Source organism: Mizuhopecten yessoensis, unplaced genomic scaffold, assembly GCF_002113885.1.
Source record: "Mizuhopecten yessoensis strain PY_sf001 unplaced genomic scaffold, ASM211388v2 scaffold7317, whole genome shotgun sequence".
NCBI lineage: Eukaryota > Metazoa > Mollusca > Bivalvia > Pectinida > Pectinidae > Mizuhopecten > Mizuhopecten yessoensis.
Genome location: NW_018406987.1, coordinates 170,892 through 190,777, shown reverse-complemented (window position 1 = coordinate 190,777; position 19,886 = coordinate 170,892). Strand labels below are relative to the sequence as shown.

Below are 19,886 nucleotides of genomic sequence, written 5' to 3'. Positions count from 1 at the left end.
GCGCACTCTCGCACCCACTTCTACACGCATGGTAGCAAGTTTAGATGTACAACAATTGTGATGAATCCTTCCATTCACATTTCCATTGCCCACCACATCCCGAGCCATGCTGTCGTTCTCCTGTTACTTTCCATTTACATCCTCGAACATCCGTTTCCACTGTGTCGTCTGCGTCGGGAAGTGCCCATCACATGACTGGACATATATATGTAATAAGAAATTTAATAGTTGTATAAATTGTATACCGACTAGCTTATGGGTGAAAACGTTTCTACCTCACACATAGTGTTAGTTATATTTATTTGCAAACTAAACAATGGTTGGAGAAGAGACTATAGTTAGGAAGACGTGATTAGTAGTTAAACCTGCCGTAGTGCGAGTACTCGACACGAACTGTTGGGTATGCTTCAATAATTCTTCATCATCCTAAGTCTGAACTGTCGGGGAAGGCAGTCTGAGGTTTAGGAGAGGAGATACCTGCAGTGTATGGGAGGACTTCGGAATAAAGAGAGAGAAGTTTAAAGTCTTAGGATATTGAGGTGTCTGGAGTTTTAAGGAGTGGTGAGCTTTAATTGAAAAAGAAAGGGAAGTCTGAAATTCTGAAGCAAATGAGAGGAAAATCTTAAGAGCATACCATTTAAAGTTTAAAGTATAAGGGAGGAAAATCTGAAATGTTAAATCGAGTTTTGATGTAGATTAAAAGTAAGTTGGACACTGGTGGTTTTGAAATTAAAGGCGGTTAAGTAGTAGCACTTACCAGCACGAAATGCTTGTTTTACTGGAAATCACCATTTATTATCTAAAAACGGTAAATTTTTCCAAAATCTGGAAGAAAGGGAATAACAAAAAAACATATCTGAACACTGAACAAACAATTAAAATGTTATCTCATCATTGTATTTTTTATAAAATTATTCAAATTATATTTCGAGTTCTCTTCTGTGAATGGTTCATAACTCTTTTTATAAATTAGTCAATTAAACGGATGCAAATGTCAAAATATATTAACGTGTGATCAGTTTGATAAAAGTAACAGTCTGGAATTTGCATAATGGTTAACTCCGCACACTTCTGTTAAAGACGTAATGGCAGTATGGATTGTTAATGTTACACATTAAGCTAAAATGAACGACATAGGTTGAAAGAAATCTCACTATTTCAGCAGATAATGGATTTTTTCTATATATATATAGTAAGGCTAAACTTGGCTATTTCTGAATTTTGGAGTTACTACAATAAAGGTGGATATGGCCTCTTTTGTTTATCGCGTCCCATATGGTAAGACGAGGTTTTTTTTATGAAATACTGACGGACCTAGTGATTTGGTGAGTCTTTGATTTGATTTGGAATATTTAAAAGCGTCATGTATTACTCCTTAATTTTATGATTGATACATAAAGCATCCACATTTTCTAGATATGTAAGAAAATTTAACTAATATTACCACGAGTATGATGGTGGGGATAATGTGTGGATGATACAAATAATAGGTAGGTAGGTAGGCAGGTAGGTAGGTATTATAAATGTTTTAACAAGTATGATGGTGGGGATGATATGTGAATGATACAAATAATAGGTAGGTAGGTAGGCAGGTAGGTAGGTATTATAAATGTTTTAACAAGTATGATGGTGGGGATGATATGTGGATGACACAAATAATAGGAAGGCAAGGTAGGTGGGCGTTAAAACGAGCATGATCGTGAGGATGGCATGGGGATGATACAAATAATAGGAAGGAAGGGAGGTGGGTATTATAACGAGAATGAGGTTGAGAATGATATGTGGATGACACAAATAATAGGAAGGAAAGGTAGGTGGGCGTTAAAACGAGCATGATCGTGAGGATGGCATGTGGATGATACAAATAATAGGAAGGAAGGTAGGTGGGTATTATAACGAGAATGAGGGTGAGAATGATATGTGGATGACACAAATAATAGGAAGGAAAGTAGGTGGGTATTATAAATGTTATAGCGAGTATGATATCGGGGATGATATGTGGATGACACAAATAATAGGAAGGAAAGGTAGGTGGGCGTTAAAACGAGCATGATCGTGAGGATGGCATGGGGATGATACAAATAATAGGAAGGAAGGTAGGTGGGTATTATAAATGTTATAACGAGTATGATGTCGGGGATGATATGTGGATGACATAAATAATAGGAAGGAAGGTAGGTGGGTGTTATAACGAGTATGATCGTGAGGATGATATGTGGATGATACAAATAATAGGAAGGAATGTAGGTGGGTATTATAAATGTTATAACGAGTATGTTGGTGGGGATGATATCTGGATGATACAAATAATAGGTAGGTAGGTAGGTAGGTAGGTAGGTAGGTAGGTAGGTAGGTATTATAAATGTTTTAACGTATATGTTGGTGAGGATGATATGTGGATGATACAAATAATAGGTAGGTAGGTAGGTAGGTACGTAGGTAGGTAGGTAGGTAGGTAGGGATTATAAATGTTTTAACAAGTATGATGGTGGGGATGATATGTGAATGATACAAATAATAAGTAGGAAGGTAGGTGGGTATTATAAATGTTATAACGAGTATGATGTCGGGGATGATATGTGGATGACACAAATAATAGGAAGGCAGGTAGGTGGGTATTATAACGAGAATGAGGGTGAGAATGATATGTGGATGATACAAATAATAGGAAGGAATGTAGGTGGGTATTATAAATGTTATAACGAGAATGAGGGTGAGAATGATATGTGGATGGTACAAATAATAGGAAGGAAAGGTAGGTGGGTGTTAAAACGAGTATGAGCGTGAGGATGGCATGTGGATGATACAAATAATAGGAAGGTAGGTAGGTGGGGAGGGAAGTAGATAGGTATTATAAATGTTATAACGAGAATGAGGATGTGGGTGATAGGTGGATGATACAAATAATAGGTAGGTAGGGAGGTAGGTAGGTAGGTAGGAAGGTAGGTATTATAAATGTTTTAACGTATATGTTGGTGAGGATGATATGGTGATAGGTGGATGATACAAATAATAGGAAGGAAGGTAGGTGGGTGTTATAACGAGAATGAGGATGAGGGTGATAGGTGGATGATACAAATAATAGGTAGGTAGGTAGGTAGGTATTATAAATGTTTTAACGAGTATGATGGTGGGGATGATATGTGGATGATACAAATAATAGGAAGGTAGGTAGGTAGGTATTATAAATGTTATAACGAGTATGATGTCGTGGATGATATGTGGATGACACAAATAATAGGAAGGAAGGTAGGTGGGTGTTATAACGAGAATGAGGATGAGGATGATAGGTGGATGATACAAATGTTAGGAAGGAAGGTAGGTGGGTATTATAAATGTTATAACGAGTATGATGTCGGGGATGATATGTGGATGACATAAATAATAGGAAGGAAGGTAGGTGGGTGTTAAAACGAGTATGATCGTGAGGATGGCATGTGGATGATACAAATAATAGGTAGGTACGTAGATAGGTATTATAAATGTTATAACGAGTATGATGGTGGGGATGATATGTGGATAATACAAATAATAGGAAGGAAGGTATGTTGGTGTTATAACTGTTAGAACGAGTATGATGATGGAGATGATATGTGGATAATACAAATAATAGGAAGGAAGGTATGTTGGTGTTATAACTGTTAGAACGAGTATGATGATGGAGATGATATGTGGATAATACAAATAATAGGAAGGAAGGTATGTTGGTGTTATAACTGTTAGAACGAGTATGATGATGGAGATGATATGTGGATAATACAAATAATAGGAAGGTAGGTAGGTAGGTAGGTAAGTAGATAGGTATATATGTGGATGACACAAATAATAGGAAGGCAGGTAGGTAGGTATTATAAATGTTATAACGAGTATGATGTCGGGGATGATATGTGGATGACATAAATAATAGGAAGGTAGGTAGGTAGGTAGGTAAGTAGATAGGTATATATGTGGATGACACAAATAATAGGAAGGAAAGGTAGGTGGGCGTTAAAACGAGCATGATCGTGAGGATGGCATGTGGATGATACAAATAATAGGAAGGAGGGGAGGTGGGTATTATAAATGTTATAACGAGTATGATGGCGGGGATGATATGTGGATGACATAAATAATAGGAAGGAAGGTAGGAGGGTGTTAAAACGAGTATGATCGTGAGGATGGCATGTGGAATAGGTGGATGATACAAATGTTAGGAAGGAAGGTAGGAGGGTATTATAAATGTTATAACGAGTATGATGGCGGTGATGATATGTGGATGACACAAATAATAGGAAGGAAAGGTAGGTGGGCGTTAAAACGAGCATGATCGTGAGGATGGCATGTGGATGATACAAATAATAGGAAGGTAGGTTGGTGGATATAGGAAGGTAGGTAGGTAGGTAGGTATTATAAATGTTTTAACGAGTATGATGGTGGGGATGATATGTGGATAATACAAATAATAGGAAGGAAGGTATGTTGGTGTTATAACTGTTAGAACGAGTATGATGATGGAGATGATATGTGGATAATACAAATAATAGGAAGGAAGGTATGTTGGTGTTATAACTGTTAGAACGAGTATGATGATGGAGATGATATGTGGATAATACAAATAATAGGAAGGTAGGTAGGTAGGTATATAGGTATTATAAATGTTATAACGAGTATGATGGCGGTGATGATATGTGGATGACACAAATAATAGGTAGGAAAGGAAGGTAGGTATTATAAATGTTATAACGAGTATGATGGCGGTGATGATATGTGGATGACACAAATAATAGGAAGGAAGGTAGGTAGGTATTATAAATGTTATAACGAGTATGATGTCGGTGATGATATACGGATGATACAAAGAATAGGAAGGAAGGTAGATGGGTATTATAAATGTTATAACGAGTATGATGTCGGGGATTATATGTGGATGATACAAATAATAGGTAGGTAGGTAGGTAAGTAGGTATTATAAATGTTTTAACGTATATGTTGGTGAGGATGATATGTGGATGACACAAATAATATGTAGGAAGGTAGGTAGGCAGGTAGGTAGGTATTATAAATGTTTTAACGAGTATGATGTCGGTGATGATATACGGATGATACAAAGAATAGGAAGGAAGGTAGGTAGGTATTATAACGAGTATGATCGTGAGGATGGCATGTGGATGATACAAATAATAGGAAGGTAGGTAGGTAGGTAAATAGGTATTATAAATGTTATAACGAGTATGATGGTGGGTGTGATATGTGGATAATACAAATAATAGGAAGGTAGGTAGGTAGGTATATAGGTATTATAAATGTTATAACGAGTATGATGGTGGGGATGATATGTGGATGATACAAATAATAGGTAGGTAGGTAGGTAGGTAGGTATTATAAATGTTTTAACGTGTATGTTGGTGAGGATGATATGTGGATGACACAAATAATAGGAAGGAAGGTAGGTGGACATTATAAATGTTTTAACGAGTATGTTGGTGATGATGATATGTGGATGACACAAATAATAGGAAGGAAGGTAGGTGGACATTATAAATGTTTTAACGAGTATGTTGGTGATGATGACATGTGGATGACACAAATAATAGGAAGGAAGGTAGGTGGACATTATAAATGTTTTAACGAGTATGTTGGTGATGATGACATGTGGATGACACAAATAATAGGAAGGAAAGGGAGGTGGGTGTTATAACGAGTATGATCGTGAGGATGGCATGTGGATGATACAAATAATAGGAAGGTAGGTAGGTAGGTATATAGGTATTATAAATGTTATAACGAGTATGATGGTGGGGATGATATGTGGATGATACAAATAATAGGTAGGTAGTTAGGTAGGTAGGTAGGTAGGTATTATAAATGTTTTAACGTGTATGTTGGTGAGGATGATATGTGGATGACACAAATAATAGGAAGGAAGGTAGGTGGACATTATAAATGTTTTAACGAGTATGTTGGTGATGATGATATGTGGATGACACAAATAATAGGAAGGAAGGTAGGTGGACATTATAAATGTTTTAACGAGTATGTTGGTGATGATGACATGTGGATGACACAAATAATAGGAAGGAAGGTAGGTGGACATTATAAATGTTTTAACGAGTAGGTTGGTGATGATGACATGTGGATGACACAAATAATAGGAAGGAAGGTAGATGGGTGTTATAAATGTTATAACGGGTATGATGTCGGGGATGACATGTGGATGACACAAATAATAGGAAGGAAGGTAGATGGGTGTTATAAATGTTATAACGGGTATGATGTCGGGGATGACATGTGGATGACACAAATAATAGGAAGGAAAGGTAGGTGGGTGTTATAACGAGTAGGGACGTGAGGATGGCATGTGGATGATACAAATAATAGGAAGGTAGGTAGGTAGGTAGGTATTATAAATGTTATAACGTATATGTTGGTGAGGATGATATGTGGATGATACAAATAATGGGTAGGTAGGTAGGTAGGTAGGTAGGTATTATAAATGTTATAACGAGTATGTTGGTGAGGACGATATGTGAATGACGTGTATGTTGGTAAGGATGATGTTTGGATGATTAGACAGGTAGGTAGGTATTATTAATCCTGAACTATAACATGCATATTTTATTGAAACTTTACACGAATGATCAGTGTGGTTGTGAACCTGCATTCTGATTTTTGATTTCGACCTTTTTTATGGAGTTATACCGCTTTGTGCTTAATATTTGTCCGCTCAAATCATCTTTTAACCAACCTTTGGATTTTTCTGAAACTTTGTATGCATGATCATTATATTATATGTACTTGTGTACCAGCATTTTTTATTTCGGATTTCGACCCTTTTTGATGGAGTTGTGTCCTTTTGTGCTAAATACTTTTTTTTAACACCTTAACAGAAATAAAGGCCACTTTTACAAAATGGATATAAGTATAACTGATGTCCTTAATACATAACTTGGCGAGCGGGGGGTATTAGTCAGCCATCCTAGGCCTGGCGACAGCTCTATTTATTTATTTATTTTTGTATTTCAGTGCAAAATACTTCAGCACTTTTCAATAACACAGTGCACGTGGAATCTACTTCAATCTTATTAAAATTGTTTCTTCGCATTGCTCCCTTTTACCGATCTGACGCTTCCAATCGACATACTAGTTAACAAGGAGCGATGCGAAGATACAATTTAATAAGATTTTAATCTCCTGCCAAATATTATCGAAAATACACAACATTTGAAGAATTAAGTCATCCACACACAAAAAAAAACCCACAATTACTTTATCCCGTTTTTTATCCTCTGGTTTAATTCCGTTATATCATTAATAATTCTCTTAAAATCACCGTATAACTACGGATTTAGATATCTAATCTAATTCCGTGGTATAACTTACACAATGATGAAACCCCTCCATATATCCATAATCATAAGTATTGATGCAGGACTTAAACTACATACGATATGATAATTCACAATAACAATATTCTGTTACATTGTTCATCTGAGAAAAATTTGTCCCCAATGCCTCGCATAGTTGATATAGCCGAGTTGCCAAAGAATTGTTCTGTACAGGAACAGTCTAGAGGTAATGTTTTGTCGTGATCAGCTGATCATTGTGAAATCATCTGTACTGTGCATATGTACATGTATATAAGCTTTCTCCTTGTCAATGTTTATTACACAAATTATATTCGTGTATTTATCGCAAGGGATATAGCCATACTGATCTTTAATGATACAAGGACTTCGTTCGATTTTCCTCGAAGGATATCAGTATATCAGAAAGGAGATTAACTTAGAATTGACGACATTAAGCTGATAATGCTATTTATGTCTACATCATAACATTCGGAACATCTCGTGGTTTACCTTCAACAACTTCTGTGGGTCATAAACTATAACAAAGATGGCGTCAACTACAAGGTTGGTACAAAATCATATTCGCATAAATCATAAATGACAAAATATCTGACAGGATGGTATATAAAAGTGTTATAAAATGGAGACACATGATGTTTTTGGCATAAAAGTCATAACGTAATACATTTATGCTAAAGTTCTTGCCGTACGTAAGCTTAAACTACTGATCATCGATGTATCACTGAAACGATCTAGATTCTGACCCGTGTTGAACGTGTTAGGCCTAGTGATTGTGACGTTAGGCTAGGCTAAAATGCAACGCAACAGCTAACATTTTAACACGAGTAATGTACCATATTCCCATTGGTATAACTCTTTTCTATCTTTTGTGTGAATCGCTAGACAATCGATAAAATGGTCATATTGAATTGTTTGTACACTGTAACGATGCTTAAAGATGTGCATGTCGTGGAAGTATGTGGTGCTTTCACAGTATGACTTGATATTCCAGAGAAAATAGGTGGTTAACACATTAAAGATTACAACAACCCACTATGAATACCATATGGCATAGCCATAGGCATAGCTTCATCAATGGAGTGTACGCTAAAAATGCAATGCAAGGGTAATAACTCTTACTAAAAGTAGTGGCTCAGTGGGTGATTGTCACCAGTAGAGGTTTGGGTCAAAGGGACCTGAGAATTTGTCACAGCTACTATATTTGGACCTCATTGGTGTGTCATTTTTATGATATGGTGATATTTTTGTATAAAATTATGACTTATGACCACTGACTTAGATAGCAATCTAATTCTGTGCTATTATCCAATTTCAAAGTATACTGCACCAACTTCAATGAAACACAGGGGTTCCTTACAAATGTCTGAAAATATACATATGCTATACTGTTATGAGTCACAGCACACATAAACATATGTGTCTGTGTGCTATGACCCATATCAGTGTTAAGCAATGAGAATATGTGTATTTCAGATAATTTAATATTGCTTTTAACAAGCATTTTCATTGGCTTAAAAAATTATGTTATCAGCCCATAACGTAAAACATTGATGTCGTCATTTGTAACGTCACTTTTGATTGGCTGATACAGCAGCGCAATAATTTCTAAAAGAAAAAGAGTCCATCAATAAAAGTGGATTTCCACAGGGATTGTGTATAGTAGATTAAATTATAAGGATTAAAAAAATGGAGTGTACTCTCATCATAAACCGCTTCGCGGTTTATTAAGAGTACACTACATTTTTTTGTGTTATAGCTCCATAACATGAAAAATATATTCAAGTTAAACCTTAAGTAAAGCAAAAACAAACCAAATCCTGAAAGACCTGAGTACTAACCAGATAATATCATTAAAATAACTGTTTCTGTTTTCAGAGCCTCATCATGCAGTCTGAGATGGAGGCCAACCTCGAATGCCATGCTAGAGGATACTGAAAAGAAAATACTGGAATGTATGTATACACAAACTACAAAGCAGGACAATAGTCTACGTAGTACTGGACATATAAAAGCATTCTGTACATCCAATATGACTTTTATAGATTAGAAAAGAATCAATATGCTTACAATGGACCTTAGGAGATTAAAGAAATACATTTTTTACAGTAAAGTATGTTTATAATGAAAAACATCTGCATACTTGTCAACTCTCCCTATTTCGGAGGGAGACTCCAGATTTTGGATGCTAAAATTGAGCATTCCTATTTTCTAAGAGCTGATGATTTCACATGAAAGAACAGCTCAAACGATACCATTTAAATGTGTTAATTTTTCCCTACACACATTTTATTTACCGGGATGCATTTAATTATGAGCATGTGCAATGGACAAAAGCTTGACTTTGTTATAACGGTATTGCTCGACATTATAAAGAGGTTGGAAAATAGTCTTCATGACATTGCCAGCATGTATCCAGCAAAAAAATTGGCATTATAAGGGGGTTTGGCAGTATGTTGAGGAAGGCGCTATATATACCATTTTAGAAAACAAGAAAATTACCGGGTAAAGGTGACCTTGAAATTATAGTTGGCAGTAAAGGGCAACGTGGCAAATGAATGTAGACGCATTATACGTATATGGAGGTTGTACTGAACTTTTATTGACTCTGAACTAAGGAAATATAGCACAGTATATTCTTCTCTTCCAGGCCTTAACAGCAAGTATGAATCCAAATTTGTACATCTCCCCACTAAACAATATAACATATGGACACTGACCGTGAACCCTGGCTGTACAGACACTGTGCCTCTGGTTCTGGTTCATGGCATGGGAGGAGGAATCGGGCTGTGGATCCTGAACCTCGACGAACTAGCTAGAGACCGAACAGTCTATGCCATAGACCTGTTAGGATTTGGGCGAAGTTCACGGCCCGGGTTTAGCAGAAATGCAGAAAGAGCAGAAAAAAAATTTGTGGAATCAATTGAAGAATGGAGAAAGCAAATGGGACTAGAGGAATTCATCTTACTTGGACATAGTCTTGGAGGATACATAAGTACATCCTACACGATACAATACCCAGAATGTGTACGACACCTTATTCTAGCAGATCCCTGGGGATTCCCTGATAAATCAGAAGCCAGAGAGATTCCTATGAAGTATCGAGTCATAGCAACAATAGCAAAGCCCTTCAATCCACTGGCCATCATGAGAGTGGCAGGACCATGGGGTAAGTCTATAACTGTTTATACCTGACACAACTATGTCAGGTAACGTCTATAACTGTTTATACCTTACGTAACTATGTCAGGTAACGTCTATAACTATTTATACCTGACATAACTATGTCAGGTAACGTCTATAACTTTTTATACCTGACGTAACTATGTCAGGTTACGTCTATAACTGTTTATACCTGACGTTACTATGTCAGGGAACATCTATAACTGTTTATACCTGACGTTACTATGTCAGGTAAGATCTATAACTGTTTATACCTGACGTTACTATGTCAGGTAACGTCTATAACCGTTTATAACTGACGTAACTATGTCAGGTAAAGTCTATAACTGTTTATACCTGACATAACGATGTCAGGTAACGTCTATAACTGTTTATACCTGACGTAGCTATGTCAGGTTACGTCTATAACTGTTTATACCTGACGTAACTATGTCAGGTAATGTCTATAACTGTTTATACCTGACGTAACTATTTCAGGTAACGTCTATAACTGTTTATACCTGACGTTACTATGTCAGGTAACATCTATAACTGTTTATACCTGACATTACTATTTTTGGTATGATTCGCAGTTTAGACATGGGGGGAAAACACTCAAAAAATACACACATTGATAAATCACATGCAAATACTGAATTATTGATGAGGATTTTTAAGGGAGATATGTTACATGAGAAAAACATCCAATAATGGTATACATGTATATGTAAATGAAGGGAGATAACTGTAGCTTAGATCATGATGTTTAATTGGTACATTTGTAAGTTAGGCCTAAGTCTTAAATTTTGACTTGTATAATAAAGTATATAAATATTTGATGAGAAAATTATGATATGTAATGAATGTGATGTAAATTGGCTACAACCATCTGAGGTATAAATGTATAAAATAATGGGTTTTGTTTTGTGGGATTATAGTGCTCTGGGCAAGATCGTAAGGTACACCTTTATATTCTGTTTTATGTTTTATTTTTTTCATTTTTTACACTGGAGCCTTGTTTGTCCAGATTGTTTGGTTTCATGTCTGAAAGAATTGAAATGATGATTTTGGCAGAAGTAAGGAAATAGAAAATAAATTGTCAGTGACAGGGAAACCGTTTATTTACCAAAAACTACTCCAGAATCCAGTTCCAATGTGGGTATGAAGAACATTCATTACCAGACCTATCAGCAATTAAAGATACATGCATATGTTGTATATCTGGAGCACCAAGGGATAGCTGATGGTGAAGCCATTGATGGTCAAACTTACGTAACATAGTGATGTTGTATATCTAGAGCACCAAGGGATAGCTGATGGTGAAGCCATTGATGGTCAAACTTTCGTAACGTAGTGCTCCTTTTTTGCAAGAATGCTGTATATATGTAGCTCCAAGCAATAGGTTTAAGGCTTGTTTTGCTATTATTCTAGGACCAGATCTGATTAAGCGATTCAGAGGAGATCTCCATGCGAAATTTCTAGGAAAACTGCAGGATGATACAATATATGATTACTTATACCACTGCAATGCAAGAGCGCCAAGGTAAGTCAGATTGAATCAGGATATACCTCATCACCTACAATGATATTGTTATATATGAGGGCAGTGCCAGGAGAGCGATGCAGCAAATATCTTTAGACAGAATAGCTTACAAGGCGCTGATTGGTGCTGTACTTTTTAGTAATAATTGTGAAGTCAATGTTTTCTCACCTGGCCCAAAAACCCAAATGAGCAATACTATAGTACAGCATCTGTAGTCTGGGGTCTACTTTTCCTTTTAACAACTCTAATTCAATATGGGAAGGACTCTAACCCAGTATGATGGAAAGAATTTTGAGTGAATTTTCTATGGAGCTCCCCAATTGCAGTGGTGTCAGTGTTATAACTGAAAGGCTGTGGTCTCCCTGTGGGCTCAGGGCTGGGGCCCCAATAGTGGAAATAAGGATAAATCTTTAAAAGACTACCTACTAGTTAAGTATGAGTGAAGGGATTAGAAGCTTATGTGGCATGGAGTATCTCTGATCCAAGGAAATTCAGGATTGTACAAATGAAATGTGTGGCATCCTTTATAGCTAGGGGCGGATTTGCAGGCCCATTAAGGGAAATATTGGTGTGGTGTTTTTTTCAAAATTACTCAATTTTGGATTCAGAGATTTGAACCTAATTTGATAATGATGCAATGCCTGGTTAACATTTTGATATTTGTCTCGAAAAAATATGGTAACGTTTTCAAAATTTTGTCTTGTTTATCTTTCCAGTGGGGAGTCTGCCTTCAGGGCCATGAGTGACAAACTAGGCCGGGCCACCAACCCCATGGTGGAGAGGATACAGCATGTCCTCAATGATATCCCCCTAACCATGATCCACGGTGAAAACTCGTGGATTAAGAGGGATGCAGCATACCAGGTGAAGGAACTTCGAAAGGACAGCAGCGTCAATATAGAGGTATGATGATGTCATAATCACAAGTTAAATTCATAATCATGGTAAAATTTATCATAAAGAGAACACATGACAATTGTATTCTTTGCAGTTACAATCACCTGTTGAAAGTTTTGAATAATACAGACTTTATTTACTATTAGCTTGGTGAGCTGTGAGATCTAGAGAATGATCAGCTGTCATAGTCAGACAATTTATATTTGGGACCTTTGAACAGATTTCAATAAAACATATTTCAGCGAGGCCGCATTTGTTTATCCCGATCTAAACAGTTACAGCGGTTGGACTAGACTTGTTCGTTTATGAGATAAGGTCAGTCCTAGTAATCTGATCAGGCGAGCCTTGACAAAGCCTGCCTGCATACCGTAAAAACCCATGTAATTTGCGCACCTGTGTAATTTGCGTAATCTTTTGCAGGTTTGCTAGAATTTATACCCGAAAATGTAACCATTTAAAAACAGACAAACCAGTTGAACTGGCTCTAATTTCTAAACTTATTTTCCCATCACTCTGAAATCATAGGTATGTAATTGACATGGTTATTGAATAAAATACTGTTTAAAACAAACTAAATGTTATAAAAAAATAAAATCATCAGGATCACAGAATACAATCCAATGTGTTATTGGTATTAAGACATTGTATGCAATCACTTCTCAGAACTAGTAAATTCACTGTAATGAATTTTGTGTTTGCAAACTGTATGTCGTTTTTTGAATATAGTCTTTAATTTGCAGGTGATAAGTGATGCTGGACACCATGTCTATGCTGATGAGTCTGATCTCTTCAACCAATCTGTGCAGAAAGTGTTTGATCAGGTGGAACACAGTCAACGACAGGAAAATTTAGGACATCTGTCGAATTCCGCGGAACAGTCACAACAAACCTCCGGTCCGAGCAGGCGTGTCGAAGTGGCTGTAGAAAGTCATCTATAACGTATCGATAATATATATTACGTTTCATTATTATTTTGCTATTTTCCTACGTCTTTCATTTAAGTTGTCACGCTTCATTTAATTTTAGTACGTTTTTTTTTCTTTTTTAATTTAATGTTTTAATAATTGTGTTATGCTTCTGTTTTAGCTGGCAGTGCCATAAACTAAAAGTCTGGTTATTTGCTATCATGAGACGATGTGATACAGTAAGGAATTTTTTATTAGGGATCTGTTAATGTTGTTTTCTCACCTCTGAAGATTTTATCTTTAAAACTTCAAGATATCTGAACAACAAAATCCATGAAAAGTGCTGGAATGTTTAAACTGGAGAAAAGATTGTTTCAAAGTTTTTTAATGAGTAACTTTATTGAAACTTTGTGTTGATATAGATTTCTTCAGTTATTTTAAATCCATTACAATTTGTTTAATTTGCGATATGTAATAATATTATTATACATAAAACACATTTTGTCACCTTATTTTGGAATAGGTCCTTTTTACTTTAATTTGTATCATTTTGGCCACAATTATTTTGTTTGTGTCGACTGACTGTAAGTATCTTTATATGATAAAGGATATTTTGTTAAAATGTTGTTTTTACAGAAGTCTGGACAGGTTGTCTAATATATTATGTATGTAAATAGGTTGATTATCATAGCATAAGTGGTACCTAAGTTGAAACAAGCCACGATAATTCTTTCTTGTCCTCTTGTTCCATGACATAAGCATGGTACCCATGTATGTTGAAGTTTAGATATTGTAGACATAATTGTTTGTAATGGTGCTCTATGGCATGGTGTGTGTCAATTTCATCATTGTTATCCGCAAGTGCTTGATGATGTACATTTCAGTATGAAGCTAGATGGAATCATGACGTTATTATTGTTGTACCGTATTTATCATTTTAATTTCTTCACAGTGCTGTTCAGATCTGCTTGGTATCACCTTGTGTATAGTTCATTAGTCTGTGCGGTAGTGTATTGTATCCTCTTGTTATTACTACAGTATAGCTTAAATGATACATAAATTTATGTTGGTAAAGTCCTCAGTCTGATATGTTTGCTTACAATCAAGTTTAAGTTTATGTAGTATGTATTGTATTTATTTTTAGACTAGCAGCTAGGGTATATGGGGAGGGGTAAGTATTTACAGATGAAGGAGTTTAGATGACAGGATTTGGGGTTTAAGTGAGTGTAGGTAGGGGTGGTTTGGGAGGGTCAAATAAGGGTCATATAAGAGTCAGGGTTAAAGTGAGAGGATTATGTGGGAGTGGGGTGAGAAGAGTAAGGTTCATTTACGGATGAGTCGGTGTGTAATTGATAGGGCAGTGTTGGTGTGTGGGTGGGGGAGGAGAGTAAGGTTCATTTATGGATGAGTCAGTGTGTAATTGATAGGGCAGTGTTGGTGTGTGGGTGGGGGGAGGAGAGTAAGGTTCATTTACGGATGAGTCGGTGTGTAATTGATAGGGCAGTGTTGGTGTGTGGGTGGGGGGAGGAGAGTAAGGTTCATTTATGGATGAGTCAGTGTGTAATTGATAGGGCAGTGTTGGTGTGTGGGTGGGGGGAGGAGAGTAAGGTTCATTTACGGATGAGTCGGTGTGTAATTGATAGGGCAGTGTTGGTGTGTGGGTGGGGGGAGGAGAGTAAGGTTCATTTATGGATGAGTCAGTGTGTAATTGATAGGGCAGTGTTGGTGTGTGGGTGGGGGGAGGAGAGTAAGGTTCATTTACGGATGAGTCGGTGTGTAATTGATAGGGCAGTGTTGGTGTGTGGGTGGGGGGAGGAGAGTAAGGTTCATTTATGGATGAGTCAGTGTGTAATTGATAGGGCAGTGTTGGTGTGTGGGTGGGGGGAGGAGAGTAAGGTTCATTTATGGATGAGTCGGTGTGTAATTGATAGGGCAGTGTTGGTGTGTGGGTGGGGGGAGGAGAGTAAGGTTCATTTATGGATGAGTCAGTGTGTAATTGATAGGGCAGTGTTGGTGTGTGGGTGGGGGGAGGAGAGTAAGGTTCATTTACGGATGAGTCGGTGTGTAATTGATAGGGCAGTGTTGGTGTGTGGGTGGGGGGAGGAGAGTAAGGTTCATTTATGGATGAGTCGGTGTGTAATTGATAGGGCAGTGTTGGTGTGTGGGTGGGGGGAGGAGAGTAAGGTTCATTTATGGATGAGTCGGTGTGTAATTGATAGGGCAGTGTTGGTGTGTGGGTGGGGGGAGGAGAGTAAGGTTCATTTATGGATGAGTCGGTGTGTAATTGATAGGGCAGTGTTGGTGTGTGGGTGGGGGGAGGAGAGTAAGGTTCATTTATGGATGAGTCGGTGTGTAATTGATAGGGCAGTGTTGGTGTGTGGGTGGGGGGAGGAGAGTAAGGTTCATTTATGGATGAGTCGGTGTGTAATTGATAGGGCAGTGTTGGTGTGTGGGTGGGGGGAGGAGAGTAAGGTTCATTTATGGATGAGTCGGTGTGTAATTGATAGGGCAGTGTTGGTGTGTGGGTGGGGGGAGGAGAGTAAGGTTCATTTATGGATGAGTCGGTGTGTAATTGATAGGGCAGTGTTGGTGTGTGGGTGGGGGGAGGAGAGTAAGGTTCATTTATGGATGAGTCGGTGTGTAATTGATAGGGCAGTGTTGGTGTGTGGGTGGGGGGAGGAGAGTAAGGTTCATTTATGGATGAGTCGGTGTGTAATTGATAGGGCAGTGTTGGTGTGTGGGTGGGGGGAGGAGAGTAAGGTTCATTTATGGATGAGTCGGTGTGTAATTGATAGGGCAGTGTTGGTGTGTGGGTGGGGGGAGGAGAGTAAGGTTCATTTATGGATGAGTCGGTGTGTAATTGATAGGGCAGTGTTGGTGTGTGGGTGGGGGGAGGAGAGTAAGGTTCATTTATGGATGAGTCGGTGTGTAATTGATAGGGCAGTGTTGGTGTGTGGGTGGGGGGAGGAGAGTAAGGTTCATTTATGGATGAGTCGGTGTGTAATTGATAGGGCAGTGTTGGTGTGTGGGTGGGGGGAGGAGAGTAAGGTTCATTTATGGATGAGTCGGTGTGTAATTGATAGGGCAGTGTTGGTGTGTGGGTGGGGGGAGGAGAGTAAGGTTCATTTATGGATGAGTCGGTGTGTAATTGATAGGGCAGTGTTGGTGTGTGGGTGGGGGGAGGAGAGTAAGGTTCATTTATGGATGAGTCGGTGTGTAATTGATAGGGCAGTGTTGGTGTGTGGGTGGGGGGAGGAGAGTAAGGTTCATTTATGGATGAGTCGGTGTGTAATTGATAGGGCAGTGTTGGTGTGTGGGTGGGGGGAGGAGAGTAAGGTTCATTTATGGATGAGTCGGTGTGTAATTGATAGGGCAGTGTTGGTGTGTGGGTGGGGGGAGGAGAGTAAGGTTCATTTATGGATGAGTCGGTGTGTAATTGATAGGGCAGTGTTGGTGTGTGGGTGGGGGGAGGAGAGTAAGGTTCATTTATGGATGAGTCGGTGTGTAATTGATAGGGCAGTGTTGGTGTGTGGGTGGGGGGAGGAGAGTAAGGTTCATTTATGGATGAGTCGGTGTGTAATTGATAGGGCAGTGTTGGTGTGTGGGTGGGGGGAGGAGAGTAAGGTTCATTTATGGATGAGTCGGTGTGTAATTGATAGGGCAGTGTTGGTGTGTTGATGGGGGTAGGAGAGTAAGGTTCATTTATGGATGAGTCGGTGTGTTATTGATAGGGCAGTGTTGGTGTGTGGGTGGGGGGAGGAGAGTAAGGTTCATTTATGGATGAGGTGGTGTGTAATTGATAGGGTAGTGTTGGTGTGTGGGTGGGGGGAGGAGAGTAAGGTTCATTTATGGATGAGGCGGTGTGTAATTGATAGGGCAGTGTTGGTTTGTGGGTAGGGGGAGGAGGGTAAGGTTCATTTATGGATGAGGGGGTGTGTAATTGATGGGGTAGTGTTGGTGTGTGGGTGGGGGGGAGGAGAGATTGATAGGGCAGTGTTGGTGTGTTGATGGGGGGAGGAGAGTAAGGTTCATTTATGGAGGAGTCGGCGTGTAATTGATAGGGCAGTGTTGGTGTGTGGTTGGGGGTAGGAGAGTAAGGTTCATTTATGGATGAGTGGGTGTGTTATTGATAGGGCAGTGTTGGTGTGTGGGTGGGGGGAGAAGAGTAAGGTTCATTTATGGATGAGGCGGTGTGTAATTGATAGGGCAGTGTTGGTTTGTGGGTGGGGGGAGGAGAGTAAGGTTCATTTATGGAGGAGTCGGCGTGTAATTGATAGGGCAGTGTTGGTGTGTGGGTGGGGGGGGGGAGAGTAAGGTTCATTTATGGATGAGTCGGGGTGTAATTGATTGGGCAGTGTTGGTGTGTGGGTGGGGGTAGGAGAGTAAGGTTCATTTATGGATGAGTGGGTGTGTTATTGATAGGGCAGTGTTGGTGTGTGGGTGGGGGGGAGGAGGGTAAGGTTCATTTATGGATGAGGGGGTGTGTAATTGATGGGGTAGTGTTGGTGTGTGGGTGGGGGGGAGGAGAGATTGATAGGGCAGTGTTGGTGTGTTGATGGGGGGAGGAGAGTAAGGTTCATTTATGGAGGAGTCGGCGTGTAATTGATAGGGCAGTGTTGGTGTGTGGGTGGGGGGAGGAGAGGAAGGTTCATTTATGGATGAGGTGGTGTGTAATTGATTGGGCAGTGTTGGTGTGGGGGTAGGGGGAGGAGAGTAAGGTTTATTTATGGATGAGGCGGTGTGTAATTGCTAGGGCAGTGTTGGTTTGTGGGTAGGGGGAGGAGAGTAAGGTTCATTTATGGATGAGTCAGTGTGTAATTGATTGGGCAGTGTTGGTGTGTGGGTGGGGTGGAGGAGAGTAAGGTTCATTTATGGATGAGTTAGGGTGTAATTGATAGGGCAGTGTTGGTGTGTGGGTAGGGGTAGGAGAGTAAGGTTTATTTATGGATGAGGCGGTGTGTAATTGCTAGGGCAGTGTTGGTTTGTGGGTAGGGGGAGGAGAGTAAGGTTCATTTATGGATGAGGCGGTGTGTAATTGATAGGGCAGTGTTGGTTTGTGGGCAGGGGGTGGAGAGTAAGGTTCATTTATGGATGAGGGGGTGTGTAATTGATAGGGCAGTGTTGGTGTGTGGGTAGGGGGAGGAGAGTAAGGTTCATTTATGGAGGAGTCTGTGCGTAATTGATAGGGCAGTGTTGGTGTGTGGGTAGGGGTAGGAGAGTAAGGTTCATTTATGGATGAGTGGGTGTGTTATTGATAGGGCAGTGTTGGTGTGTGGGTGGGGGGAGCAGAGTAAGGTTCATTTATGGATGAGGCGGTGTGTAATTGATAGGGCAGTGTTGGTTTGTGGGTGGGGGGAGGAGAGTAAGGTTCATTTATGGAGGAGTCGGCGTGTAATTGATAGGGCAGTGTTGGTGTGTGGTTGGGGGTAGGAGAGTAAGGTTCATTTATGGATGAGTCGGGGTGTAATTGATTGGGCAGTGTTGGTGTGTGGGTGGGGGGGGGGAGAGTAAGGTTCATTTATGGATGAGTCGGGGTGTAATTGATTGGGCAGTGTTGGTGTGTGGGTGGGGGGGGGGAGAGTAAGGTTCATTTATGGATGAGTCGGGGTGTAATTGATTGGGCAGTGTTGGTGTGTGGGTAGGGGGAGGAGAGTAAGGTTCATTTATGGATGAATCGGTGTGTAATTGATAGGGCAGTGTTGGTGTGTGGGTGGGGGGGGGGAGAGTAAGGTTCATTTATGGATGAGTCGGTGGGTTATTGATAGGGCAGTGTTGGTGTGTGGGTGGGGGGAGGAGAGGAAGGTTCATTTATGGATGAGGTGGTGTGTAATTGATTGGGCAGTGTTGGTGTGTGGGTAGGGGTAGGAGAGTAAGGTTTATTTATGGATGAGGCGGTGTGTAATTGATAGGGCAGTGTTGGTGTGTGGGTGGGGGGAGGAGAGTAAGGTTCATTTATGGATGAGTCGGTGTGTAATTGATAGGGCAGTGTTGGTGTGTGGGTGGGGGAGGAGAGACATTTACTGAAGAATCAAGGTT

General features: G+C 39.4%; 1 protein-coding gene across 1 annotated transcript; it reads left to right on the top strand.

Moving 5' to 3' along the window:
* Window positions 1-7,835: 7,835 nt before the first annotated feature.
* On the top strand, window positions 7,836-14,978 carry LOC110453462 (protein ABHD4-like). Its single transcript, XM_021502416.1, has 6 exons — window positions 7,836-7,889; window positions 9,222-9,298; window positions 9,994-10,512; window positions 11,937-12,048; window positions 12,765-12,951; window positions 13,686-14,978. Exons 1-6 carry the CDS (start codon window positions 7,873-7,875, stop codon window positions 13,881-13,883), a joined length of 1,110 nt encoding a protein of 369 aa, XP_021358091.1. The 5' UTR covers window positions 7,836-7,872; the 3' UTR covers window positions 13,884-14,978.
* The last annotated feature ends 4,908 nt before the right edge of the window (window positions 14,979-19,886 follow it).